Source organism: Oncorhynchus nerka, linkage group LG4 (genome assembly GCF_034236695.1).
Source record: "Oncorhynchus nerka isolate Pitt River linkage group LG4, Oner_Uvic_2.0, whole genome shotgun sequence".
Taxonomy (NCBI): domain Eukaryota; kingdom Metazoa; phylum Chordata; class Actinopteri; order Salmoniformes; family Salmonidae; genus Oncorhynchus; species Oncorhynchus nerka.
In genome coordinates this window covers 51,049,122-51,073,915 of record NC_088399.1, presented here as the reverse complement: position 1 = coordinate 51,073,915, position 24,794 = coordinate 51,049,122, and the positions used below count along the sequence as shown (strand labels likewise).

General features: G+C 44.3%; 1 protein-coding gene across 4 annotated transcripts; it reads right to left on the bottom strand.

Moving 5' to 3' along the window:
- Positions 1-4,462: 4,462 nt before the first annotated feature.
- si:ch211-243g18.2 (uncharacterized protein LOC559906 homolog) lies at positions 4,463-15,385 on the bottom strand. 4 transcript variants are annotated; one of them, XM_029656996.2, is made up of 11 exons: positions 15,277-15,385; positions 12,525-12,798; positions 12,180-12,305; positions 11,644-11,726; positions 11,036-11,192; positions 9,548-9,715; positions 9,132-9,257; positions 8,519-8,641; positions 8,313-8,407; positions 7,501-7,526; positions 4,463-4,919 (listed from the first exon to the last, which is right to left on the bottom strand). In XM_029656996.2, exons 2-11 carry the CDS (start codon positions 12,789-12,791, stop codon positions 4,798-4,800), a joined length of 1,293 nt encoding a protein of 430 aa, XP_029512856.2. In that variant the 5' UTR covers positions 12,792-12,798; positions 15,277-15,385; the 3' UTR covers positions 4,463-4,797. The 4 variants fall into 4 exon arrangements, 2 of the variants coding, with proteins under 2 accessions (XP_029512856.2, XP_064873712.1); XM_065017640.1 differs by lacking the exon at positions 15,277-15,385 and adding an exon at positions 13,412-13,436; XR_010463793.1 differs by lacking the exon at positions 4,463-4,919 and adding an exon at positions 7,707-7,895.
- Between the last annotated feature and the right edge of the window lie 9,409 nt (positions 15,386-24,794).

Here is a 24,794-nt window from a genome sequence, read left to right as displayed (position 1 = left end):
CCACCTCGACAACATCCGGTGAAATTGCAGAGAGCGAAATTCAAATTACAGAAATACTCATATTTAACATTCATGAAAATACAAGTGTCATACATCAAAATAAAGCTTCACTTCTTATTAACCCAGCCGCTGTGTCAGATTTCAAAAAGGCTTTATGGCGAAAGCACACCATGTGATTATCTGAGGACAGCGCCCCGCACACAAAAGCATTAAAAACATTTTTCAACCAGGCAAAGTCAGAAATAGCGCTAAAATAAATTCCTTACCTTTGAAGATCTTCTTCGGTTGGCACTCCAAAAGGTCCCAGTTACATCATAAATGGTCCTTTTTATCCCCAAAAACTCAGTTTTGCTGGCGTGCTTCATTCAGTAATCTACCGGTTTCCCTCCTTCAAAATGCATACAAAATTAATCGCAAACGTTACCAATAAACTTCTCCAAACAAGTCAAACAACATTTATAATCAAACCTCAGGTACCCTAATAAGTAAATAAATGATACAATTTAAGACAGGGGAATCGTTATTGTCTTTACTGGAGATAAACAACAAAGGACGCGCTCTCATCTACGCGCATGAAAACACTGCAGCCAAAATGGGAGCCTCTTAGAAACACTACAAATTATATGCTAATTTTTTCCAAAAACAAGCCTGAAACTCTTTCTAAAGACTGTTGACATCTAGTGGAAGCCCTAGGAATTGCAATCTAGGAGGTTTTCACCTCATATTAAACATGACAGTCATTGGAAACTGTGGTAGGCTGAAAATCATTATTCTTTGGATGGTTTGTCCTCGGGTTTTCGCCTGCTATATCAGTTCAGTTATACTCACAGACATTATTGTAACAATTTTAGAAACTTTAGAGTGTTTTCTATCCAAATCTACCAACTATATGCATATCCTAGCTTCTGGGCCTGAGTAACAGGCAGTTCACTTTGGGCACGCTTTTCATCCAGACTTCAAAATACTGCCCCCTAGTACTGCCCCCTAGCCCAAAGAGGGAAATGTTTTTCAACAGAATCCTCTCACCTTTTCCCATTAATTTGTGGACTTCAATGAACAACACATCAGCTGTATGTGACCAGGTGAAAAAACTTTTTCATGCCAAACCATGTCATAACTGGTGGCCCCCATATTAGTGAAAGTAACATCCTAGTCAACATAGCTAATATAACTAATATGTTAGTAAACCCGCTATCATGGAGTAACATTACATTGTAAGTGTAACAGTATAGCTTCCATCCCTCTCCTCGCCCCTACCTGGGCTCGAACCAGGGACCCTCTGCACACAGACAACAGTCACCCTCGAAGCATTGTTACCCATCGCGCCACAAAAGCCACAGTGCTTGCAGAGCAAGGGGTACAACTACTTCAAGGTCTCAGGGCGAGTGACATCACCAATTGAAACGCAATTAGCACGCACCAGCTAGCCATTTCATATCGGTTACACTCACCCCCCTTTTGACCTCCTCCTTTGCTGCAGCAACCAGTGATCCGGGTCAACAGCATCAATGTAACAGTTTAGCTTCCGTCTCTCTCCTCACCCCTACCTGGGCTTGAACCAGCCACCCTCGAAGCATTGTTACCCATTGCGCCACAAAAGCCACTGCCTTTGCAGAGCAAGGGGATCAACTACTTTGTGGGCTTTGTCTCAGGATGGTAAGTTGGTGGTTAAAGATATCCCTCTAGTGGTGTGGGGGCTGTGCTTTGGCAAAGTGGGTGGGGTTATATCCTTCCTGTTTGGCCCTGTCCGGGGGTATCATCGGATAGGGCCACAGTGTCTCCTGACCCCTCCTGTCTCAGCCTCCAGTATTTATGCTGCAGTAGTTTATGTGTCGGGGGGCTAGGGTCAGTTTGTTACATCTGGAGTACTTCTCCTGTCTTATCCGGTGTCCTGTGTGAATTTAAGTATGCTCTCTCTAATGTCTATACTCTACATGACCACCCTCTCTCTCTGTCTCTCTGTCTCTCTGTCTCTCTCTCTCTAATTCTCTCTTTCTCTCTCTCTTTCTTTCTCTCTCTCGGGGGACCTGAGCCCTTGGACCATGCCTCAGGACTACCTGTCATGATGACTCCTTGCTGTCCCCAGTCCACCTGGCCGTGCTGCTGCTCCAGTTTCAACTGTTCTGCCTGCGGCTATGGAATCCTGACCTGTTCACCGGATGTGCTACCTGTCCTAGACCTATTATTTGACCATGCTGGTCATTTATGAACATTTGAACATCTTGGCCATGTTCTGTTATAATCTCCCCTCCTCTTTTGTAGTAGACGCCATCGAAACTCTGTTTTCTCACTCAATTGCATAGCCTATAGAAATGAGCAACATGAGCTCATGGGCTCTCATGAGGTGTTTGATTCGATTTTCAAAGCCATTTGCATAGATGTCAGAGTGATTAGAGAACAATGGAGTGCTGAGTACCAGGCAGTTAGCCAGTTTGGTAGGCTACTAATGACCATCAGCAGCATCAGAGCTTGGAGAAGCCTTATTACCATGCCTAAACGGTCATGTGGAATTTGACTGCCATCATGACTCGTGACCTCCGGTCTGGCGATAATATGGTCACAGCAACAGTAATTAGTTCCCTTTCACATGGGAGATGGGACTTGTAGATTAGGAATCTTAATGATATTTGTCATAACTATAATTTGTTGAATGGAGCTCCTGATAAAACAACAATAGTTCTTCTGACCCTTGGTGAAATGCCACTGTGGCAGACAGACAGAGAGACGGACGGACGGCCAGACAGAGCAACTTAACTCATGTGTTGTTCAACCTCACCATAACAATAATTAGAGGCATCACCAAACATTAGCACACGGTCATTACACAGGGCTTCATCTGTTTCATCAATAAGGTCCCACCGGCTTTTGTCTTGATACATCAGGCGTCTTTCCAGGACAGGTGTGTGTGACACAGCCAGGTAGCATGTACATGTTTATAATGCCTTCCCGGGAACACAACCTGTCCGTCTGTCTGTGTGAGATGGTTTCACAGACTTATGGATGAGAGTGGGACGGAATCTATACTGTACTACAGTATGTCTAGCTGACATGACACACTAGTCTCCGTCTCCCAGTCTAACTCAGCTCGAGCCAATAAAAGAGTTCGACAGATCTCTGAACGTGTCCGTTACTAAGGACAGCAGGAGAGACTTTGGGCTGGGCCCATAGTGTGGCATCCACCCTCATCCGTCAGCCCCCTCTTCCCATGTGTGTCTTCAGGGAGCTTAGAGGGTGTGTCGGAGGGAACGCCCCCCCAAACACACACACATACACACCCTGGTCTCCTCAGCTTGTGGGGATGTGGCTGGTTCAGAATGGTACAGTGCAGGAAAGAGACCTAGCAGACATACTCATATTTCCAGTAACTGTTCATTGTGACAGTGATTAGTGTCTGTAGAGTCAGTCACCCCCCAAGAAGGGCTTAATGTCTGACTGGGAACCCTCCTCCTTCGACATGATGTATGCCTTTGAAGAAACACATACATGACCATACAAGCATATGTGCAGACTGGCAGGGAGGGACACACAAACCCAACCCACATACCGCGACGCAAACAACAGAACCACACAGACCCGGACAGAAACAGCAACACAATCCAAACACTTACTGCAAATACTTATACAAATACACACACTTACGTAGCACATTGCATTCTCCCACCACATATTTGCACACATTTCCACTGTTTGCTTTTCACAGATTAACTAACCATCAGTAACTGATGCCAAGGTGACAGCATAATGGGTTTTGCAGGTAATGGTTATGTCATTATGTCTGTGTAGCAACAGCAAGTGACGCCGGAGACCATAATGATTTACAATCTGTACAATGCATTTCAGCTTTAGACATTTTTTTGTTGTTGACTCAGATGACTTTCAGTTGGTGGACTTAGTAAAACTGTGAACTTAGTAAAAGTTATCTGTCTGCCTGCCTGTCTGTCAGTCAATCCTTTTGTAAAACACCTCAGATTTGTGAAAGAGACAGTCCAAACCCATAAATAACACCCTATGTGTCTGATGTGTCTGAGTTGTCCGACACAAAGGTAACCTAGCTAACCTAGCATCATTGGAGACTACATGCCTACCTACATAGCAGTCATCACACACGCATATGAGCAGGCATAACGATCTGCACTGACATGCCATTATCCTCATGCTCGTGCTGTGTAGTAGACAGGGCAGCATCATAGTTTTACAAAGAATGTGTTTTAAGTATGTTGTGACTATTTATTTACCTTTTACTCTTGAAGTGCGTTAGATAGTTACTGAATGTGTGCGCTGCATTTGAGGTACAACAAAAAAAGAGAAAATGATGACTAACCTTTATTTCAGTCCTTACAGAAGTTTATAGAATACAAACAGACGCATGTCGGAAAACAAAACAGAAGAAATGCAATTCAAATGAAAGAGAACTACCGTATAGACAACTTGTTCCCTAAATCTAGAAATACATCGTTTCATACACAAAGCAAAACCTTTTATTCAACAACAACCATGATAGAGGAGGGGACACAACTGAGAGAGCTTCATTTGACAGCTGAGGGACTTCTTAAAATGGATGCCGTAGCAGACATCCCATTCACCTACAGTACATCTCATTATCTCCAGACATGTGAAGGAGGTAATGCAGGATACTCCAGAGAGAAACAGAGAAGACTAAGACTCTGATGGGAATTAAACAGAAGTCCGTGTTAGTGGGAGCCCTTTACGGCCAATGGGTTGGCTGGCCCCTTGTGTCTGGCGGAGGCGTGTCAGGTGTTAGGAGTGATGAGGAGGATGAAGACGATTACGCCCATCTCACTTCTTCTTCACTTCATCCTCTATCTGCTCCACCTCGCTGGATTCATCCACCACCTTGCCGTTGATCATGGTCTGTGTCACCACCTTCACTATCTTCCTGGTCCACACCTCTGGCTCTTCTGCAACGCAACGAGAGGTAGCGGATGAAGAAGAAGATGAAGAAGAAGAAGGGGATGGGTTACCAAATGTCACAGGGTCACACTAGTACTGTGACACAGGCTCTGGTTTGTAACACAGCCTGTGCACTTGCCACTGTTGACTTACCTACCGCTTACGAATGAATGAGTCCATAGTCTATCAAATCAAGTGTTACCGAAGGGATCGAGTGAGTCACAGGCTTACATTAAGACGTAATTACAACATTGCGGCTTACAGTATATTTGTACCCACTGTGGTTGCTAGGGACAGATGTGTTTTGGGCGTTTACTTTGTTTGCAGGTTTATGAAACAAACTGTCGTTAGTCTGTAGCCACGGCTCTTGACTTGATGCCAGGTTGGTGGAAGCAGCACAGAATCAAACGCGGTACATTTTGATTCTGACATAAAGGGAACGCCGCTGACCCTGCTTCGAACGTGTAGTGTAATTAGCCGTTTGCTTTTGTCAGCGAGCAACTTGGCCTGGAGTAAATTACCTTCACTCTACACAAGTCATCAACAGTATCTACACACGCTAGCCTAGGCACAGTTCCTTGAGTAAGAGCTCAGAGTATGGTAAAGTTGCCCGTAGACACTGATCTTGGGTTAGTTTAGCAGTCCCATACATTCAATTTCAAACATCTCATTCCCAAATCATGGGCATTAATATGGAGTTTGTCTCCCTTTTGCTATAACAAGGCTTTCCACTAACTGTTGGAACATTGCTGCGGGGACTTGCTTCAATTCAGCCACAAGACCATTAGTGAGGGCGGGCGGACAGGCTGGCGCATTAAGGCAATGTTAGTCTGTGGAGATTGCATGACTGTGTGCTCGCTTTTATACACCTGTCAGCAACAGGTGTGGCTGAAATAGCCGAATACACTCATTTGAAGCAGTGTCCACATACTTTTGCATATATAGTGTATGTGTATTACTTATTTGTTTTTTAGTTTCAGTTTCTCTTGGCACTTGGACTACTTTCAGGGTAAGCCTTTTACTGAGGAGTGGCTTCCGTCTGGCCACTCTACCATAATTGCCCGATTTTTATTTTATTTTATTTAACTAAGCAAGCCATGTAAGAACAAATTCTTATTTACAATGACGGCCTACCCCCCTGGCCAAACCCTCCCCTAACCCGGACAATGCTGGGCCAATTGTGCGCCATCCTATGGGACTCCCGATCACGGCCGGTTGTGACACAGCCTGGGACCGAACCAGGGTGTGTAGTGACACCTCAAGCACTGCAATGCAGTGCCTTAGACCGTAGGTGTCACTTGGGAGTATAGCTCCCGATTGGGGGAGTGCTACAAAGATGGTTGTCCTTCAGGAAGGTTCTCCCATCGCCACAGAGGTAATCTGGAGCTCTGTCAGAGTGACCATCGAGTTCTTGGTCACCTTCCCGAGAAAGACCCTTCTCCCACGATTGCTCAGTATTGCCGGGCGGGCATCTCTAGGAAGAGTCTTAGTGGTTCCAAACTTCTTCCATTTAAGAATGATGGAAGCCACTGTGTTATTGGGGACCTTCAATGCTGCAGAAGTATTTTGGTAACCTTCCCCAGAACTGTGCCTCTGCACAATCCTGTCTCAGAGCTCTACGGACAATTCCTTTGACCTCATGGCCTGGTTTTTGCTCTGATATGCACTGTCAACTGTGGGACCTTATATAGACAGGTGTGTGGCTTTCCAAATGATGTCCAACCAATTAAATTGACCAAAGATGGACTCCAATCAAGTTGTAAAACATCTCAAGGATTATCAATGGAAACATGATGCATCTGAGCTCAATTTCAAGTCTCAGAGCAAAGGTTCTGAATACTTATGTAAATTAGGTGTTTCTGTTTTTATTTTTCATACATTAGCAAACATTTCTAAAAACCTGTTTTTGCTTTGTCATTATGGGATATTGTGTGTAGATTGATGAGGAAAAAAACTATTTAATACATTTTAGAAAAAGGCTTTAACGTAACAAAATGTGGAAAACGTCAAGGGGTCCTAATACTTTTCGTCCGAATGCACTGTATATGCCCATATAAAACACAAGTAATATATACATATATATAGAGAGAGAGAGAGAGAGAGAGAGAGAGAGATGGAGAAGGACAAATTGGAGAAGGACAAATTGGAGATTGACAAATTCTTAACCCTAAGAATTTGTTCTTAACTGACTTACCTAGTAAAATAAAGATTAAATAAAATGTAAAAAAACGTTTTTTTTTTTAAAGGGCAGAGGGAAGAAAAACAAAAGATTGAGTGGGTGACCAGGGTGGGTCCATGCAGTCCATTTGAGAGGTTAAGGTGAATTGAAGTCTCTCTGTGTGAGAATGAAATGATGTATTCATGAATTAATAGTATTCTTATCACACGCCATGGATGGAATTCTCTCCTGTCACACTGATAAAGAAAGTCTCTCCATCCAGGTGAACGGTCACAGCTGAAATCAACCAATCAATGTGTTGCTGTGTGCTGAGTGAGTAACGCCAAGCTTTGATGTTTGCTTAGGTTAGCCTGTGTCAATTAAGAAGTGAGAGTGTAGCAATGTGAAGTTAATATACTGATGATACTCACTTTTTGGTGGGGGAACTTCTTTAATCCTGAATGAATAAAGGAAAAAGAAGGCCAGAGTTAAAAAGTGAACGATTACTTGGGCTGAAACAGGCAGAAGATGTTACCATGTATGGTCATCAATTGGATGGTTTACCAGGAAAGAGCAATTCTCTGTTAGACTCAACTCAACAAAGAAGATAATGTAGTCCTTTGAGAGGAGAACTAGCCTGTGTTCACGTGTGCTCCCTCCCTCAGCTGGATCGATAGACTCCTACGCCTCAGCTGGTGAACAGGTTCCCGTGCCTCGACAGACGCAACCGGGGAGGTCTCAGCTGGCTCATCCGGCTCTTGCGCCTCAGCCGGTTCGTCAGGCTGATCCCCGGGATTGTCCCTTTGGTTGGCGTCCTGCGACACACCTGTCACCATCGTGACGAGCACCTGCGCGTCATCAGACTCACCTGGACTCCATCACCTCCTTGATTACCTGCCCTATATATGTCACTCCCTTTTTTTCCTACCCCAGGTGTCCTTGTTTCTGTTTCTGTTTCCTGTCTGTTGCTTTGTTCGTGTTTCTTGTTTTGTTTATTAAATGATGCACTCCCTGAACTTGCTTCCCGACTCCCAGCGCACACGTTGCAGCCTGGATATACAGTACTCACTAAGCATCCCTTAACGACTTCTCACTGTAGCATAATCACGTTATGTCGCTCAATTGGTAGAGCATGGGTCTCTTGCAACTCCAGGATAGTGGGTTCGATTCCCAGGACCACCTATATGTAAAAAATGTATCCACCCTTAACTGCTAAATGGCATATATTATCATGGTGACTCACGTCTCCTCTCCCTCCAGTAGTCTTCTGTAGGTTGCAATCTCCATCTCCAGGTTCTGCTTGATGCGCAGCAGCTGTTCGTAGTCTGTCTTGTTGCGCTGCAACATAACGCAATACCATACGATACAAAAGATTGGTCCTTTTGTTACAGTAAACCACATAAATATATACAGGTCCACCTCCTTAGCCGCTGGGCTACCAGTAAGTACCTGCATGTCCAGACGCAGCTGAGACAGGTCCTCCTCCAGCTGGGACAGCGTGGCCTGCAGGCGCTCCATCTCCAGGCTGTACTTCTGACCTGTCTCGCTGAGGTTACCCTCCAGAGCTGCCACCTGAGGGGGAGATGTTGTCAACACCCACGTGCACATTGTTCAACTGAGGTCTTTGTTGACCCCCCGAACGTGACTGTTAGAGAGCTACTGCATTTCGGGGATCTTTATCGTAACACAAATTCTTCTCCCACCCAAGGTCAGGGGAAGTGAGTGGTATTTGCTGTCAACGTTAAGGTTGACATGGTTGGGATCAAAGGGTGAGATCTTAGTAATACTGTGTCTTTGAGTGCCATTGTAATTTTAAGTTCCCCAGTGGAACATAACCCATAGAGGCAAGGTTCCTTCTTGCTATGTGTCACCTACTTATACAGGCTCTCAAACTGTAGATTGGAGTGGCATGGTATATTTAAGTTCCCCAATGAAACACAACCCCCCAGCTGAAAGGTTTCTACCTGTTTGTGCAGACTTTCCAGCTGTATCTTAAGGTGACACCGTATTCTAAGTTCCCCAGTACAACACAACTCCCAGGTGAAAGGTCCCTAGTTCCTACCTGTTTGTACAGACTCTCCAGCTCTACCTCCAGGGTCTGTAGGAAGCGTCGTCTCTCTACCAGCTCACTCTGAGCTCCCCTCAGAGCCTCGTTAGACTCCTTCACCTCGTTCTGCACCGTGTCCAACTGTAACACACCACACACGTCCCTGAACGCACCACATCTCCGTTCCTGAATGCTGTAGGCCGTGTTACTAGATACCAGACCTGCGTTCAAATACCTGGGTTCACCTGGATATAATATCTATGATACGCCTGAATCGTAACTTGAGATACACATGCAATGTCAATGGGAGATTTGCATGAAAATTCGAGTCACACACACACATCTCAAGTTACAAATAATCAGCCCTGAGAGACACTAGTGGCTGGTTTCTGGCATGGTGATGCACCCAACAAGCCAGTCCCCCCGCTGACCTTCTTGAGGTACCACAGCTCAGCCTGGTCCTTGTTCTTCTTGACGATGCCCTCGTACCGAGTCCTGAGCTCTGATATAACTGTCCCCAGGTCAGGTCCTCCACGGCCCGAGTCCACCTCCACGTTAACAGTCTGAGCCGCGACGTGGCCCTTCATAGACTCCACCTCCTTCAGAGAGACAATCAATCAATTACATCAGTTGTCACAAAGTACTTCACAGTGACCTGGCCTAGGACTCCCCCAAAGAGCAAGCAAGACAGGAAATAGAAACTCTCAGGCATCCGTGTTTTTTTTGTGTGTGTTTCAGTTTCTAACATATTTGCCCCCCCGTGTTTTTCTCTATGTCATCGTTTGCATGATTTTTTAGGAATATTCTCTGTTTGTTTATTAGTCCTCCAAAGTGTGTGTTCTCCAGTGAATTCTACAGCCCATAAGAGAGAAGGCGAGACCCTCTGATTTATTAACATCCTCTCCATAAATACTTGATGGAGTTGAACTCATGTTACTCCTAGTGTGTGCCTTGATCACTGTTCCCTCCCACTATGCCCTTTCTCTGCGTGTCACATACAGCCTAATAGATAGAACATATGTTACTACTGCATTGGCACTACACACACCACACCCTGCTTTCCAAACACACCCAGCACTTCTGGTGCCAGTCATCGACTTAAAGCACCACACACCATAGGAAAACAGGAAGGGTTGAGCCTGCACACACACGCACACACACACACACACACACACACACACACACACACACACACACACACACACACACACACACACACACACACACACACACACACACACACATCATTCTACCCCTCTCCACAGACAAGTAGTACAAGGTGACTTATGTCTTCACACAGGTCTGAAGTGTGCCCATTCAGAGCAGAGCAACCAGTGAGCAAAGATGTTATCAGAGGGGCCTCTATGGAGACTTGAGTAAAAAATCTAAGACCTGAGTTACTCTCTAGCTTCAAGTTGCTTAACACAAAGGGGCCTCCGGTGTTGGGTTTCAGACTGCGAGCAGGTTCCAAGCTTCCCAGGGCATCCCAGCTTCCCAGGGGATGCAGAGTGATACCACCACCGGTGCAGAAAGGAACAGAGGACCACTCTGTTCTCCTCCTGCATTGCTTCCCCTCTCAGACCACTTATTCTATTCTGTGGTCTTCGTGATTATCCAGCTAATGGCCAGCTAGAAGAGGAATGGTGACAGAGGACATCCTTGTCTCTCTTCAGTCAGAAATACATCCTCATACCAGGAGACCAGGGAAAACTCTGGGTTCGAGTGATAGCGTTATGACCTGGCCTAAGGATGAACACCTGGCCCCACTATCTCAATGTGCAAAACAAGTTAAAATGACCTAGAGATGACCTAACTTCAACTAGTTTTGTCTGCTGGGATATCATCATCCTTAGGGGAGTTGTCCTCTTACTTTGTTACTTTCATGCTTGTGGATAAATAAAGTCCTGATCTCCTCTCACCTCCTCATGGTTCTTCTTCAGAAAGTAGAGATCTTCCTTCAGGCTGTCCAGGTCTCCTCTGTGGGACATGATGATCTGCTCATGGTCCACCTTGGCCTTCTTCAGGGCCAAGCAGTCCCTCTCCACAGACTGGGACATGGACATCTCTGTCTCCCACCTGGGAGGGAGGGAAGAGATTGTGAGAGATTGCGAAGTGAGAGAATGTGAGAGCTTGGGTGACTAAGACTTGAAAGAATTCATTACACATAGGAAGATAAAATGTAAACCTGAAAGAAGGGGTGGGGTGAAGGAGGGCGGGAAGGAGGGAGGAAGGGAGTGCAGTCACAGGACTAATCGCAGTTGCATACGCATATGCACAAGCACGCGCGCAGTCGCACATGTAAGTTCCCAAATGTTTGTCTCCTAAGTGGTGTTTGCGTGGTGCCAGTCGACATGTCCTGTAGACTACAAAAGACACATACAGGACACACTGGCCTTTGCCTAAACATACACCTGCAAGCCTGCTTCGCCTGAAATTAAACAGAGCTACAGGCGTCCTGAACAACAGAAGCAAAGATGCAAAGACGCGACAAAACAGAGAGGGGCACGGCCCCAGCCTCGACACTCACTTAATCCGGAAGTCGTCAGCTGCAAGTTTAGCATTGTCAATCTCCAGCATGAGACGAGCGTTCTCCAGTGTCTTCCTCCTCACCTGAGAAAAGACGTGGTCAGCATTCAACTTTTACATATCAACTACGTACTAGTGCGATCTTACAGTTGAACGTTTCTATCGTCGCTCATACTTTCACTGTCACCTCTAAGGTGCACTTCCCCTCGCTGACAGAAACACTGGCTCCAGAAACCTCCTAGAGAATTTGGGTAACACACTCCATACGTGGCCTTCGTTTGACTAATCTTTAACCCACAGCCTGCAGTGTCGGTCTAGTGCAGGTTAACTAAAAGGTAACATTTCCCGCTAATGTTAAACTCCGATTAAAAGAGAGTGTTGAAAACAAGTACGTGTATGGCCACACGTGTATGTATCATGTGACTAATCCAGGATATGTTTACAATGTACGTGCTGCAAGAGGTGAGATAAGGGCATGAGAAGTTACATGGGGTGAGCGAAAGGGATCATGGGAAAGTAGGGACGTTGGGAACCCACCTCCTGTTCCACCTGGTGGGCCTGGGCCATCATGGTTTTGAAGTCGTGACCTTCAGGGATGCGCTCAATCATTATCTGCTTGATCCGCAGCTCCAGATCTGAATTGGATTTCTCCAGTGAGCGCACCTTAGAACAACAAGAAGTTTATTGTCCATCATCTTTTAGTACCTGCAAGTGCCTTGCTCAAGGGCACCACGTCAGGAAACGGCATCTAGTATACTGATACCAGTAACTCTCTGGTTGCCAGCTCACTTCCCACCAGATTTCCAGCGGATCTGGGATTTGAACCAACAACCCTTCGGTTGCTGACCAGCTTTTCTAACCTCTAGGCTACCTTCCGCCTACCTTGTCCAGGTAAATGGCCAAGCGGTTGTTGAGGCCTTGCATTGCCTCTTTCTCGTTGGTATGGTTACCCAGCTGCCCATTGAGGTTCAAGGTGACAGGCTGGCCGCTCATGTCGCGGCTGACGGATGCAGAGCGGGTCAGGGGGCTGGCGGAGGCAAAGGACACAGCGGCTCTGGAGTGGGCACGGCCACTGTCTCTCAGAGATAGACTAGAGAAGGAGGGTTGGCGGCCCACAGAGAAGCTCCGCAAAGAGAAACTGGAAGACATGACGGCTCTGTGTGAGAGATGACAAAGAGGAAGAAGACCTTGTTGAAACACATACAGTACATGCTAATAACATTATAAAACGTGAACTTGGTATTAAACTGAAGAGGATTTGGTCTTTCACTATATCATTCAGTCTGAGATGTAGGCTAGACTTAAAAAACATGACAGATGTGGCCAGTGGCGGTTCTAGCTTGTATGGCTCCTTGGGCGCCTCCCCCAACAACAACAAAAAAGCACCATTCTGCACTAACTGTAATTTAAAACTATAGAAATATACAAATATATTCAAAAATAAGACTCATAAATATCCAAAGAAGTGACAAAGACAAATAGAAACAAATTGTAGTGTATAACTACAAATTAAAAAGAGAATCACATTATTACTCTATTACTCTATTGCAAACAAAAAACACACAAATAAAACTAAATTGCACAAATCCTATATCACACAAATACACAAATAGAATAACACACTTATAAAGAGAACATGATTATTACACTATTGCACTTCAAACAAGAAACACACAAACTAAATTGCACAACTAATTGCATTACTAATTTCATTAGTACTGAACAAAGTTAGAGGTGCGCTATTTGATAGATTCCCTCGCTCCCCCTACCTCGGGCTTCCAGTGGGGAGAGGGAGAGAGGGATCCTGGATAATGCTGTCTACCTAGAGACTGATGCTACAGCTGAATTTCTATGGAGATGAGAAAGGGGAAGGGGCCACGTAATGTGTAAAGTAGGTGGAGCCTCTATAAGACATCGGAGTCCTTCTCTCCCGTGGGTCGGTAGGTAACCGGAACTTCACTCAGGAGAGTAACATCAAATATTGAACAATGTGTTGAAAGAAGGAAAGGGAATTGGTTTAATCAAACAACAGAAGGCTATGTACATTCTAAGGAGTTCTAATGTGTGTTTTGTCAATTCTTAAGCGTACAGAAGGTGTTTGGCTGTTGATTCTGAGGAGTTATTGAGGCGTGTGATTGGCTGATTGGTTAGCCGTCATTATTTGGTGGTTAGGCCTTCCCTCACTTCTTATCAACGTACTCACCCAAAGTCACACTCCCATGAGCATCTAAAGATACCGATCCATTTAATAAAATAAAAAAATGTTGTCTACCAATGCAAATAAATGTAACATACAACAATGAGAGAGAGAGAGGGAGAGAGAGAGAGAGAGAGAGGGAGAGAGAGAGAGAGCGAGTCAGAGAGAGAGAGAGAGTCAGAGAGAGAGAGAGTCAGAGAGAGAGTGTGGGTTTCCTGGTCTCCTACCCCCGCCCCCCTCCCCATCTCGTACTTCTGAGTGGGAGACCTTCCCAGGCAGTAGCCTGCCTAGCTCACAAACTAGAATCAGGGCGCCCACTCCCACAAGGTTAATTGACCCACAGTCCCACACGGGGACATGATATCATTGCACCTGATGTGCAAATGAGCGATAGAAAACCGATCGTGCAAATGTCACCATTCTGAATATTTTTTTCCCACATTTATTTATTTATTTATTTTTGGTGCGTGCGCCCCGTGCCGCCCTGGGCTTTGAGTCAATTATTTATTCTTACAACATGCAAATAATTATTTTAGGCACACAAACCGTTGGCTAGGGTCCAAAATGGTAATTTTCACCCATGCAGGAGACAAAAGAACACGCAGCCTGTAGGCCATTTCGAATGAGCCCACCAATTGCTGTCTATTCAAACTAAAAGTCAACCACAGACTGATAAAAAAATGTCAGTGGTTGACTGGTTACCCAGCTGCCCATTGAGGTTCAAGGTGACGGGCTGGCCGTTATGACTGCTACACTGTCTAAGCTCCACTCAAGCATTACTTTATCCAAGTTCAGTGTACAATCATCAACATGTAAATGGCTAATCCTCTATCAGAAGAGCTTCCCAAGAACTGCGAAGAAAACCCTCATATCTTACATGACTATATTGATTGTTCTTGTTCATAATATATTCCTATATTTGTAGGTCTTTGTCAATAACCAATTAGAGAAATCACAAAAAACAAGAACCAACACGAGGGCAGAGTTATGTGGAGGCTCTGTTTAAAACAGAGCCCAACCAAGTAACTGAGTAGTTGCCTAGTACTGTTTAGTGCCAAACAGACATTCTACACAGCCACTGGGCTGTTCAATAGGGATTAGTCATCTCTGTCACATAATACTCTGAGTTTCTCCCACCAACACCAGGGCTAAACATTAGAAAAAGTAAAACATTCCTTTGTTGTGATGAGTAGAGAAATGTATAGAAACAAAGTGATAACAGTATATAAAATATATCTAGAGGGGCAAAAAAAAACTAAGATGGATCATTGAAATATTATAACTTAGTTTAAAAAAAAGAAGAAGATTTGAGACACTACACATTTACAGTTTTCAAAATGAAATATAAAGAGTTAGTCACACAAACGTATGTATCCTTCATCTTTTTGATATTTGATTAGTGTGTTCACTAAGAAGCAATTCAATTCAAACACTTACCTGGATTATGTTCTTTTCGGTGAGAGAAAGAGGGAGAGAGGGATCCTGGAGAATGGATCCTGGATAATGCTGTCTACCTTGAGACTGATGCTACAGGTGAATTTCTATGGAGATGAGAAAGGGGGAGGGGCCACGTAACGTGTAAAGTAGGTGGAGCCTCTATAAGACATCGGAGTCCTTCTCTCCCGTGGGTCGGTAGGTAACCGGAACTTCACTCAGGAGAGTAACATCAAATATTGAACAATATGTTGAAAGAAGGAAAGGGAATTGGTCTAATCAAACAACAGAAGGCTATGTACATTCTAAGGAGTTCTAATGTGTGTTATGTCAATTCTTAAGTGTACAGAAGGTGTTTGGCTGTTGATTCTGAGGAGTTATTGAGGCGTGTGATTGGCTGATTGGTTAGCCGTCATTATTTGGTGGTTAGGCCTTCCCTCACTTCTTATCAACGTACTCACCCAAAGTCACACTCCCATGAGCATCTAAAGATACCGATCCATTTAATAAAATAAAAAAATGTTGTCTACCAATGCAAATAAATGTAACATACAACAATGAGAGAGAGAGAGGAGAGAGAGAGAGAGAGAGAGAGGGAGAGAGAGAGAGTCAGAGAGAGAGAGAGAGTCAGAGAGAGAGAGAGTCAGAGAGAGAGAGTCAGAGAGAGAGAGAGAGTCAGAGAGAGAGAGTCAGAGAGAGAGAGTGTCAGAGAGAGAGAGAGAGTCAGAGAGAGAGAGTCAGAGAGAGAGAGTCAGAGAGAGAGAGTCAGAGAGAGAGTGTGGGTTTCCTGGTCTCCGTTTTGGTCTGTCTTCCCGCTGTAAAACTGTGTCCTTCCCCTGTCTCACCCAGTCTCTCTGTGATGTTTAATCAGGTTGAAAACACCCAACACAACAGGTTGATAACAGCTAACACACCTGCTCTCCAGTAAGGTCCATCCCGACGTGATGAGTTGCTGCTGCCACAGCATCTCTGGCATGCCTCAGCCGCTGCCTGAGGCTCCACAGTAGCTAGTACAGGCAGTTCACACTGTGAGGTTGCACATTTTTCTATTGGCGTAGTAAACACATTCCATGGGGACTCCGCCTTCAAAAAGCTCCAAACCTTGGGGAAGTGATTTCAACAAAAAGTGGTGCGACAGATCTCATCATCCACATTATTGAGGAGGTCTCACGCCAGAAAGCGGACGTCAAAGGCATTTCAAACCAGAAGACTCTGAAGCAACAGAAGGTTGGAAGTGATTTCCCTGTAATCCACAATTCCATTAAATAGACACTTAAAACATTTGAAGAAGGACTAATGGCTCAAAAGTTAAGGAAGCACAAGAGGGACACAACCGATTACCAGCTTATCCACGTCTACATGTGGACATATGAGGACACCACGAAACAACATAGCCCAAGAGAGGGTGGCCATCCACAACTCCAATCACACTTTGCAGAACGACAGTGACTTCCCAGGTGACTCAGACTCCAATCAGAGCGGCTATTGTCGCCAAGACCGTGGACACCAGCGATCAAAAAATGGCAGACGGGGCACAGGAAGACGAGCAGGGGCAAGAGGAAACCACACTCCCGGAATCATGCCCCTCACCTGCCAACAGGCGAGGATACTGTAATCAACCTTGATTACAGCGAGGTTGCTGTAATCAAGGTACTTACCACATATCAGGTGTCTGCCTAAAGTAAAGGCCTCTCTTTTGTCCCCACATATGACAGTAACTCTTTTGAGATAAAGACTGATTGTTTGTACTTTTTGGCAGGGGGGGGGCAGCAAAGCCACTACATGACAGAGCACTAAACAATACAATAACTGCACTATACCGGTGACAAACGGTGCCGAAAAACTGTTAGGGCCTACATAAAGCTGTCCCAACAGCAGTCCCAACATCTTATCACTGCTACATCTGGCTGTCAGCGGAGCCTTGTCTGGCAGTGAAACAGTTCATTCAGCCTCATTTACTGCCTTTAAAAAAACCATAGCTTGTATGGCTGACTTGCTTAAACAAATCTGGTTTCTAATAACAATTGTGATGTACAAGCTATGGCATAAGGGGACGACAAGAAGATAAGAGGCAATCCGAAATTTTGATTAAGACATTAATGAGCGAGCTAGGACGGATGTAGTCAATATAACTATTTGTTTAGCACTTTTGAAATGTACAGTGACAGAATTCAGGACATGGGCCATTCTCCCTGTACACCAAGTCAGAACTGTCGGATAAATAAAGGAGGCATATAAGCAGACAATGAAAGCTCTTACAATATTCGATGATTACATTTCTCTAAAACAAGTTATAGGCTACACGTGCATCACCAAGTCAGAACAGTAGGCTAAATTATGAGAGGTAAATAGAGCAAATAATTAGGGTGAGGCACATGGGCTACTAACATCTTACTACACAACATAAACTTAGTATTACTTTCTTAGCTACAGTATACATATCTCCCTGGCATATTACATCATTTATGCAGCAGCATGCAATACATTTTTGGACTCACCTTGCTGTGTTGTGCTCACTTGAACAGGAAGGTGGTGTGGTGGTCCTTCGTGGGCAAATTTTGTCATCAAAGGCTGGCATTCTCTGGATTTATGGTGCTTTAAAAACAACTGGGAACTGGAAAAAACAAGTTTGAATCATGATGACGCCATGGATCTTCATGTCATAGCTCCAGAAAGAGGCCGAATTTACAAATCTGAGTTGGATGACAGTTCAAAATGCATTTTCCCAGTCGGAGCTCATTTATTCTCGACTTCCCAGTTGAACTCACTGAAGTCAAGTTTCCGCAGTTCCAAGTTAACAATTGTTTTGAGCGCGGCACAAATCATGCTTCATTGACAGCATGGCCAATGTTGAATGTTTCAATCATTTTAAATTTGGAAAAGAGCCCTTTAATCCCAGATTTGGGACAACACATCCACTCCACTGAATAGCAGGCTAGTGATTGCTTTGCAATGCTTGCAGTTAGCCACTGTTACTGATTCCTTCCAAACCACTCATTGTTGAATTTGCGATTTCCAACTTGTGTAATGTATATGTCCAATGGCCGATGACCACCAATACGTTTTATCTACAATTTCTCTTCGTTATTTCTCTTCATGTGGCAAGGATTAAAAATTATTTGCCAGTAGATTGTCGATTTGATGCATGATGATGACTGATAGCTAAGATTTTGAAAGTATGATGTTGACATGATCAGTCCATTCACAGCTACATATAACGTGATTTGATGTAATTTTATCTGTGGCCAATGACATTGAGCCTTCTTGGATGGGCACTTCTAATGTAACCCTTTGGCAACACCCAAGGGGCTAACATTTTCTAGCTCTACCCTTAGACTTGGAGGTGAAGTAGTGTCCCCATCAGTGACAGAACACTGCAATCACTGGTGAATCACGCCGCAATGCTCCGTATTTTCTGCTGGCTTGCCCTACCACCACAGAAAGCACTGAGCTAGGCTGACACACCTGCATTTTAAGAGACCATGTTTGTAAGCGGCTTTATTAACTCAATTATATATATTTTTCTTTATATTGTTTCCAAAGTAACATTCAAAACAGGAAAGCCACCCCCTCCCCCAAAAAATAATAATTGGATTACGTTTTTTGCTAAAAATGTGGGTCTCAAAGCCCCACCTGCCCTGAATGATGGGTTCAAACCCAAGAGTATACAGTGCATTCGGAAAGTATTCAGACCCCTTTACTTTTTCCACATTTTGTTACTTTACAGACTTATTCTAAAATTGATTAAATTGTTTTGTTTCCCCTCATCAATCTACACACAATACACCATAATGACAAAGTAAAAACATTTTTTTATACATATATGCAAATGTATAATTTTAAAAACTGAAATATCACATTTCCACCAGTATACAGACCCTTTACTCAGTACTTTGTTGAAGCACCTTTAGCAGCGATTACAGCCTTGTGTCTTCTTAGGTATGACGCTACAAGCTTGACACACTTTGTGTGCCTTTTAGGGAGTTTCTCCCATTCTTTTTTTATTTTTATTATTATTATTATTTTTTTGCCCCTTTTTCTCCCCAATTTCGTGGTATCCGATTGTTAGTAGTTACTAACTTGTCTCATCGCTACTCCCGCACGGACTCGGGAGAGGCGAAGGTCGAGAGCCATGCGTCCTCCGAAACACAACCCAACCAAGCCACACTGCTTCTTAACACAGCGTGCATCCAACCCGGAAGCCAGCCGCACCAATGTGCCGGAGGAAACACCGTACACCTAGCGACCTGGTCAACGTGCACTGCGCCCAGGCCCGCCACAGGAGTCGCTAGTGCGCGATGAGACAAGGATATCACTGCCAGCCAAACTCTCCCTAATCCGGACGACGCTAGGCCAATTGTGCGCCGCCCCATGGGCCTCCCGGTCGCGGCCGGCTGCGACAGAGTCTGGGCTCGAACCCAGAGTCTCTGCTTGCACAGCTAGCACTGGGATGCAGTGCCTTAGACCACTGCCTGTTTCTCCCATTATTCTCTGCAGATCATCTCAAGCTCTGTCAGGTTGGATGGGCAGCGTCGCTTCACAGCTATTTTCAGGTCTCTCCAGAGATGTTCGATCGGGTTCAAGTTCGGGCTCTGGCTGGGCCACTCAAGGACATTCAGAGACTTGTCCCGAAGCCACTCTTGCATTGTCTTGGCTGTGTGCTTAGTGTTGTTATCCTGTTGGAAAGTGAACCTTCGCCCTAGTCTGAGGTCCTGAGCGCTCTGGAGCAGGTTTTCATCAAGTATCTCTCTGTACTTTGCGCCATTCATCTTTCCCTCGATCCTGACTAGTCTGCCTGTCCCTGCCGCTGAAAACCATCCCTTCAGCATGATGCTGCCACCACCATGTTTCACCTCAGGGATGGTTCCAGGTTTCCTCAAGACGTGACGCTTGGCATTCAGGCCAAAGTTAATTCTTGGTTTCATCAGACCAGAGAATCTTGACCAGACCAGATAATATTGAGTCCTTTAGGTGCCTAGCTTGTGCCTTTTACTGGACTGGCCACCCCACATATGCTCTCTCTAATTCTCTCTTTCTTTCTCTCTCGGAGGACCTGAGCCCTAGGACCATGCCCCAGGACTACCTGACATGATGACTCCTTGCTGTCCCCAGTCCACCTGACCGTGCTGCTGCTCCAGTTTCAACTGTTCTGCCTTATTATTATTCGACCATGCTGGTCATTTATGAACATTTGAACATCTTGGCCATGTTCTGTTATAATCTCCACCCGGCACAGCCAGAAGAGGACTGGCCACCCCACATAGCCTGGTTCCTCTTTAGGTTTCTTCCTAGGTTTTGGCCTTTCTAGGGAGTTTTTCCTAGCCACCGTGCTTCTACACCTGCATTGCTTGCTGTTTGGGGTTTTAGGCTGGGTTTCTGTACAGCACTTTGAGATATCAGCTGATGTACGAAGGGCTATATAAATACATTTGATTTGATTTGATTTGACTGAGGAGAGGCCACCGTCTGGCCACTCTACCATAAAGGCCTGATTGGGGGAGTGCTGCAGAGATGGTTGTCCTTCTGAAAGATTATCCCATTTCCACAGAGGAACTCTGGATCTCTGTCAGAGTGACCATTGGGTTCTTGGTCACCTACCTGACCAAGGCCCTTCTCCTGTGATTGCTCAGTTTGGCCGGGTGGCCAGCTCTAGGAAGAGTCTTGTTGGTTACAAACTTCTTCAATTTAAGAATGATGGAGGCCACTGTGTGTCTCGACACAATCATGTCTCGGAGCTCTACGGACAGTTCCTTCGACCTCATGTCTTGGATTTAGCTCTGACATGCACTGTCAACTGTGGGACCTTATATAGACACGTGTGTGCCTTTCCAAATCATGTCCAATCAATTGAATTTACCACAGGTGGACTCCAATCAAGTTGTAGGAACACCTCAATGATGATCAATGGAAACAGGATACACCTGAGCTCAATTTCGAGTCTCATAGCAAAAGGTCTGAATACTAACAGTACAGTTTTTAATTTTTAATACATTTGCAAAAATGTCTAAAAACCTGTTGCCACTTTGTCATTATGGGGTATTGCGTGTAGATTGATGAGAATTTATTTTTTTATTACATTTTAGAATAAGACTCTAATGTAGCAAAATGTGGAAAAGGGAAGGGGTCTGAATACTTTACAAATGCATTCACATCTTCTGTAGAATTGTGGAATAGGATGTTTTCAACTTCTATCTGTCCATTCAGCAATTGCTAAAGATACTCAGATTGTCATTAAACCTGCTGATAAGGGAGGTGCTATAGTTGTTCAGACTACTTTATAAGGCAGAGGCCTATCGCCCGCTTGATGATGAACATTTCTATAGGAAACTCAGAACTTACTCTACATCTGACTTCCAGACAAAGATAACCAACTATCTGACATTTGATCTTGATCAGAACTGGATCTCTATGCATGAATTGAACTACCTTTATTGGAAATTCCCTGTCATACCTGTTTTCTATGGACTACCTAAGATCCACAAGAGCCTATGCTAACCTAAGGGCAGAACCATCGTTGCCAGTATTGACTCTCTTCTAGAGACTCTCCAACTTTGCTGATTCTTTCATTAAGCCTATTGTGCAAAAACTCACAGCATTCGTCAACGGTTCTACAGATGCGATTAACAACATATCAGAACTGTCTAATCTCCCTGACAACATCCTATTGGCTACATTTGATCTAGAGAGCCTCTACACCCTTCAAACTCAACTCTGTACCTTGAAGCCAGTTGCACTGCATTTTTGTTGTTCTCAGCTAATCAGGGACTGATTTAGACCTGGGACAAAAGGTGTGTGCAATTAATTATCAGGTAGAACAGAAAACCAGCAGGCTTCGGACCTCGAGTTGAGTACCCCTTCTCTGCACGAATATCTCTCATGAAAAAGGCTAGACGCACTGGAATATATTACCTACAGGAAAGTGACATAGAAATGTCACCACCTAGTGAATTCATCTGTGAACTGGCTTCTCAAGTTCTCAAGATCAACTACTTTGCCTTTGAAAAACGCGTTTTCCTTCAAATCAGTGGAGTTGCTATGGGCTCCACCGTAGCCCCTAATTATGCTAATTTATACATGGGCTATTTTGAGCACAAGTCTATCTGTGAGTTGACCAGGACCCTTACTTCTCCAAGATGCTCAAATGGTTCAGGTCAATTGATGATATTCTTTGTGTGTGGATTGGCACTGAACAAGAACTCCACGAATGTACTTCCTTTTAGAACAGTATGAACACGGAACTGAAGTGCTCTATTGAATATGACCATAAGCGGGTCAATTTATTGGACATGTGAATAGAGGCTGCTAATGGGGAACTTATCATCACTCTAAACCTCGACCGGCATATACAAAAAATAAGGGTCAAAACTTGTAAGGAATTCTCTGTTACTCGCATTACTATATTCACCCTCAAAGCCTTTATGATTCAAAACATAGCGATGAAACATTGGCACATGCTCACCTCAGACCCAACACTCAGTCAGGAATTCAAGGACCCCCCCCCCTATTTGTCTACAAACGGGGTCCCAATATTCACAGTAGACTAGTCCAAGGCAGCCTCAACACGGTTGCTAAACAAACCCTCCTTACTCCCCTGAGAGATGGAAACTACCCTGTGGCAATTGTGCTCAGTGCAGCAACACAGACACCCAAGGTCTGGAGAAATATACAGTGTTAAAGGTGTGATCACATGCAACACAAAAACAATGTGATTTAGATCCTACTCTGTGTTTGTGGACGAGACATCCAGATGCTCGAAACAGAGAATAAGCGAACATAAGAGTTCTATAAGACGCAAGGAGGAAAAGGACCCTGTTGCTTGTCACTTTGTCCAGTGCTCTCACGGTGTGTCTTCTCTACAATTCCATGGCATTGAGAAGGTGGAAGTGTCACCAAGAGGAGGCGGCAACGGCCGTAAACTCTGCCAGAGAGAACTCTTCTATATTCATCCTTTAGGCGCCCTATAGCCGTTAGGACTTTTTTTTGATGTGAGGGTCATGTTGTAATTCCTCATTTTAGCTTCACAAACACACCCTGGTATTAGGATGTCCTATATTCACCTATATCTAGTTGTTTTCTAGATTTCTCCTGGCTCTATAGTATATAGTGTTGTATATATTTTCCTTTTCTTTATTTTCTTTTGTCATTTTTTAGACTTTATTTCTCTCTCTTTGAGACTATGGGTTCCTTCTACTAACACCACATTCCCTCTGTACATGTGTTTTGATCTAGTAGAAATACATCTATAACATGTTATTTTCTATCCTGTATTTCTAACTGATATTATGATATCTAGAGGCCCTTTTTGGTACTTGAGATCACCACAAGTATCTGCAATTACCTCTAGCTCACTAGGTGGCATTACCTGCCCGCTATTGTTTGTGGAGATATGCTCTGATGAAGGTCAACTGACCAAAAACTCAGCTATAATTCATTTGAATTTGCATCTGACTGGAAGTGTGACTTTTTCTCTGTCTATTGTCTGCCCCATGGTAAAATGTGTAGAATTGCAGGAAATGAGCTATAAAACTGAACATGTTCATCTCTGCACCTTGACAAAATTTTAGAACTGCAGGAAGTTAGCCGTTTTCCCAACAAACAAAAAAATCCCTGGGTGGGGCCAGTCATGCCAAATAGTGTCCCCCTTTACGTCACAATTGGATTCGACGAGCTCTAATTTATGTTGCTAGGGCTGTTTGAATTTATATATTAATTGAACTAAAATTTAAAAAAAAATATATATATATATATATAATATATATATATATATATATATATATATATATTTTTTTTTAATTTGCAATATTCTGACCGAATTACAAATGAGCCAAAGCGTCCGTTGCTATGCTGGTTGCTTGGTTACCTCGTAGCGGTCTCGCCTGACCCCGGCAGTTTTAGTTCAATTTAACCTCAGAAGCGCTCACTCAGCCCGCGAAAGATTATTACCTCAGTATTGCTCTCCAATAACTGTGTTTTTGACGGTGACAACCTGCTGACGACCTGCTGCTTCAGAGGACCGAAAAGACTGGAAAGAGAACACTCTTTCTTTACCATATATTTGTCTTCATATAAGAACAGCTGTTGTTAAATGGAAGGCTTGGAGGTGTTTTTGTTGTATTGACAGTACCCGTTTCGGGGTTACATGTCAATCATCCTTTTATTTGCCAATCTGGGAATGCCTGGAATGTTCTGATGCCGGGCATCCTGGTAACTGTTATTGTACTAAAGTGGAGGGGTTGGGCATTGGAAGTTAAGACCAGGTTCAGCCTTTGGCATCTCTGTTGAACATCTGGGCTTTACATCTTTGCAGAAGGTCAATTGTACTGTAAATGAATCTAGGCGGGTGCTAGCAGGTCCAAACCCTCGACCTTGTAAAGTTGGTTCAATAATCGACTGTGCCGCAAAAGGACTCAAGCCTCTGTCGACATCCGCGCTTATAAACCCAGGGTCGTTACAGTACTATGGAGGCACCACTGATCTCGACAAGAGGCGCAACATTCGTAGGGGGGCAGAGAAATTCACAA

Coding starts and splice junctions, on each gene's coding strand:
- si:ch211-243g18.2 (XM_029656996.2), bottom strand. CDS start 12,791: ATGTCTTCCAGTTTCTCTTTGCGGAGCTTCTCTGTGGGCCGCCAACCC. Junction 8,408..8,518: donor AGCTGCGTCTGGACATGCAG/GTACTTACTGGT, acceptor GTTATGTTGCAG/CGCAACAAGACAGACTACGA. Junction 7,527..8,312: donor CTACTGGAGGGAGAGGAGAC/GTGAGTCACCAT, acceptor TTATTCATTCAG/GATTAAAGAAGTTCCCCCAC.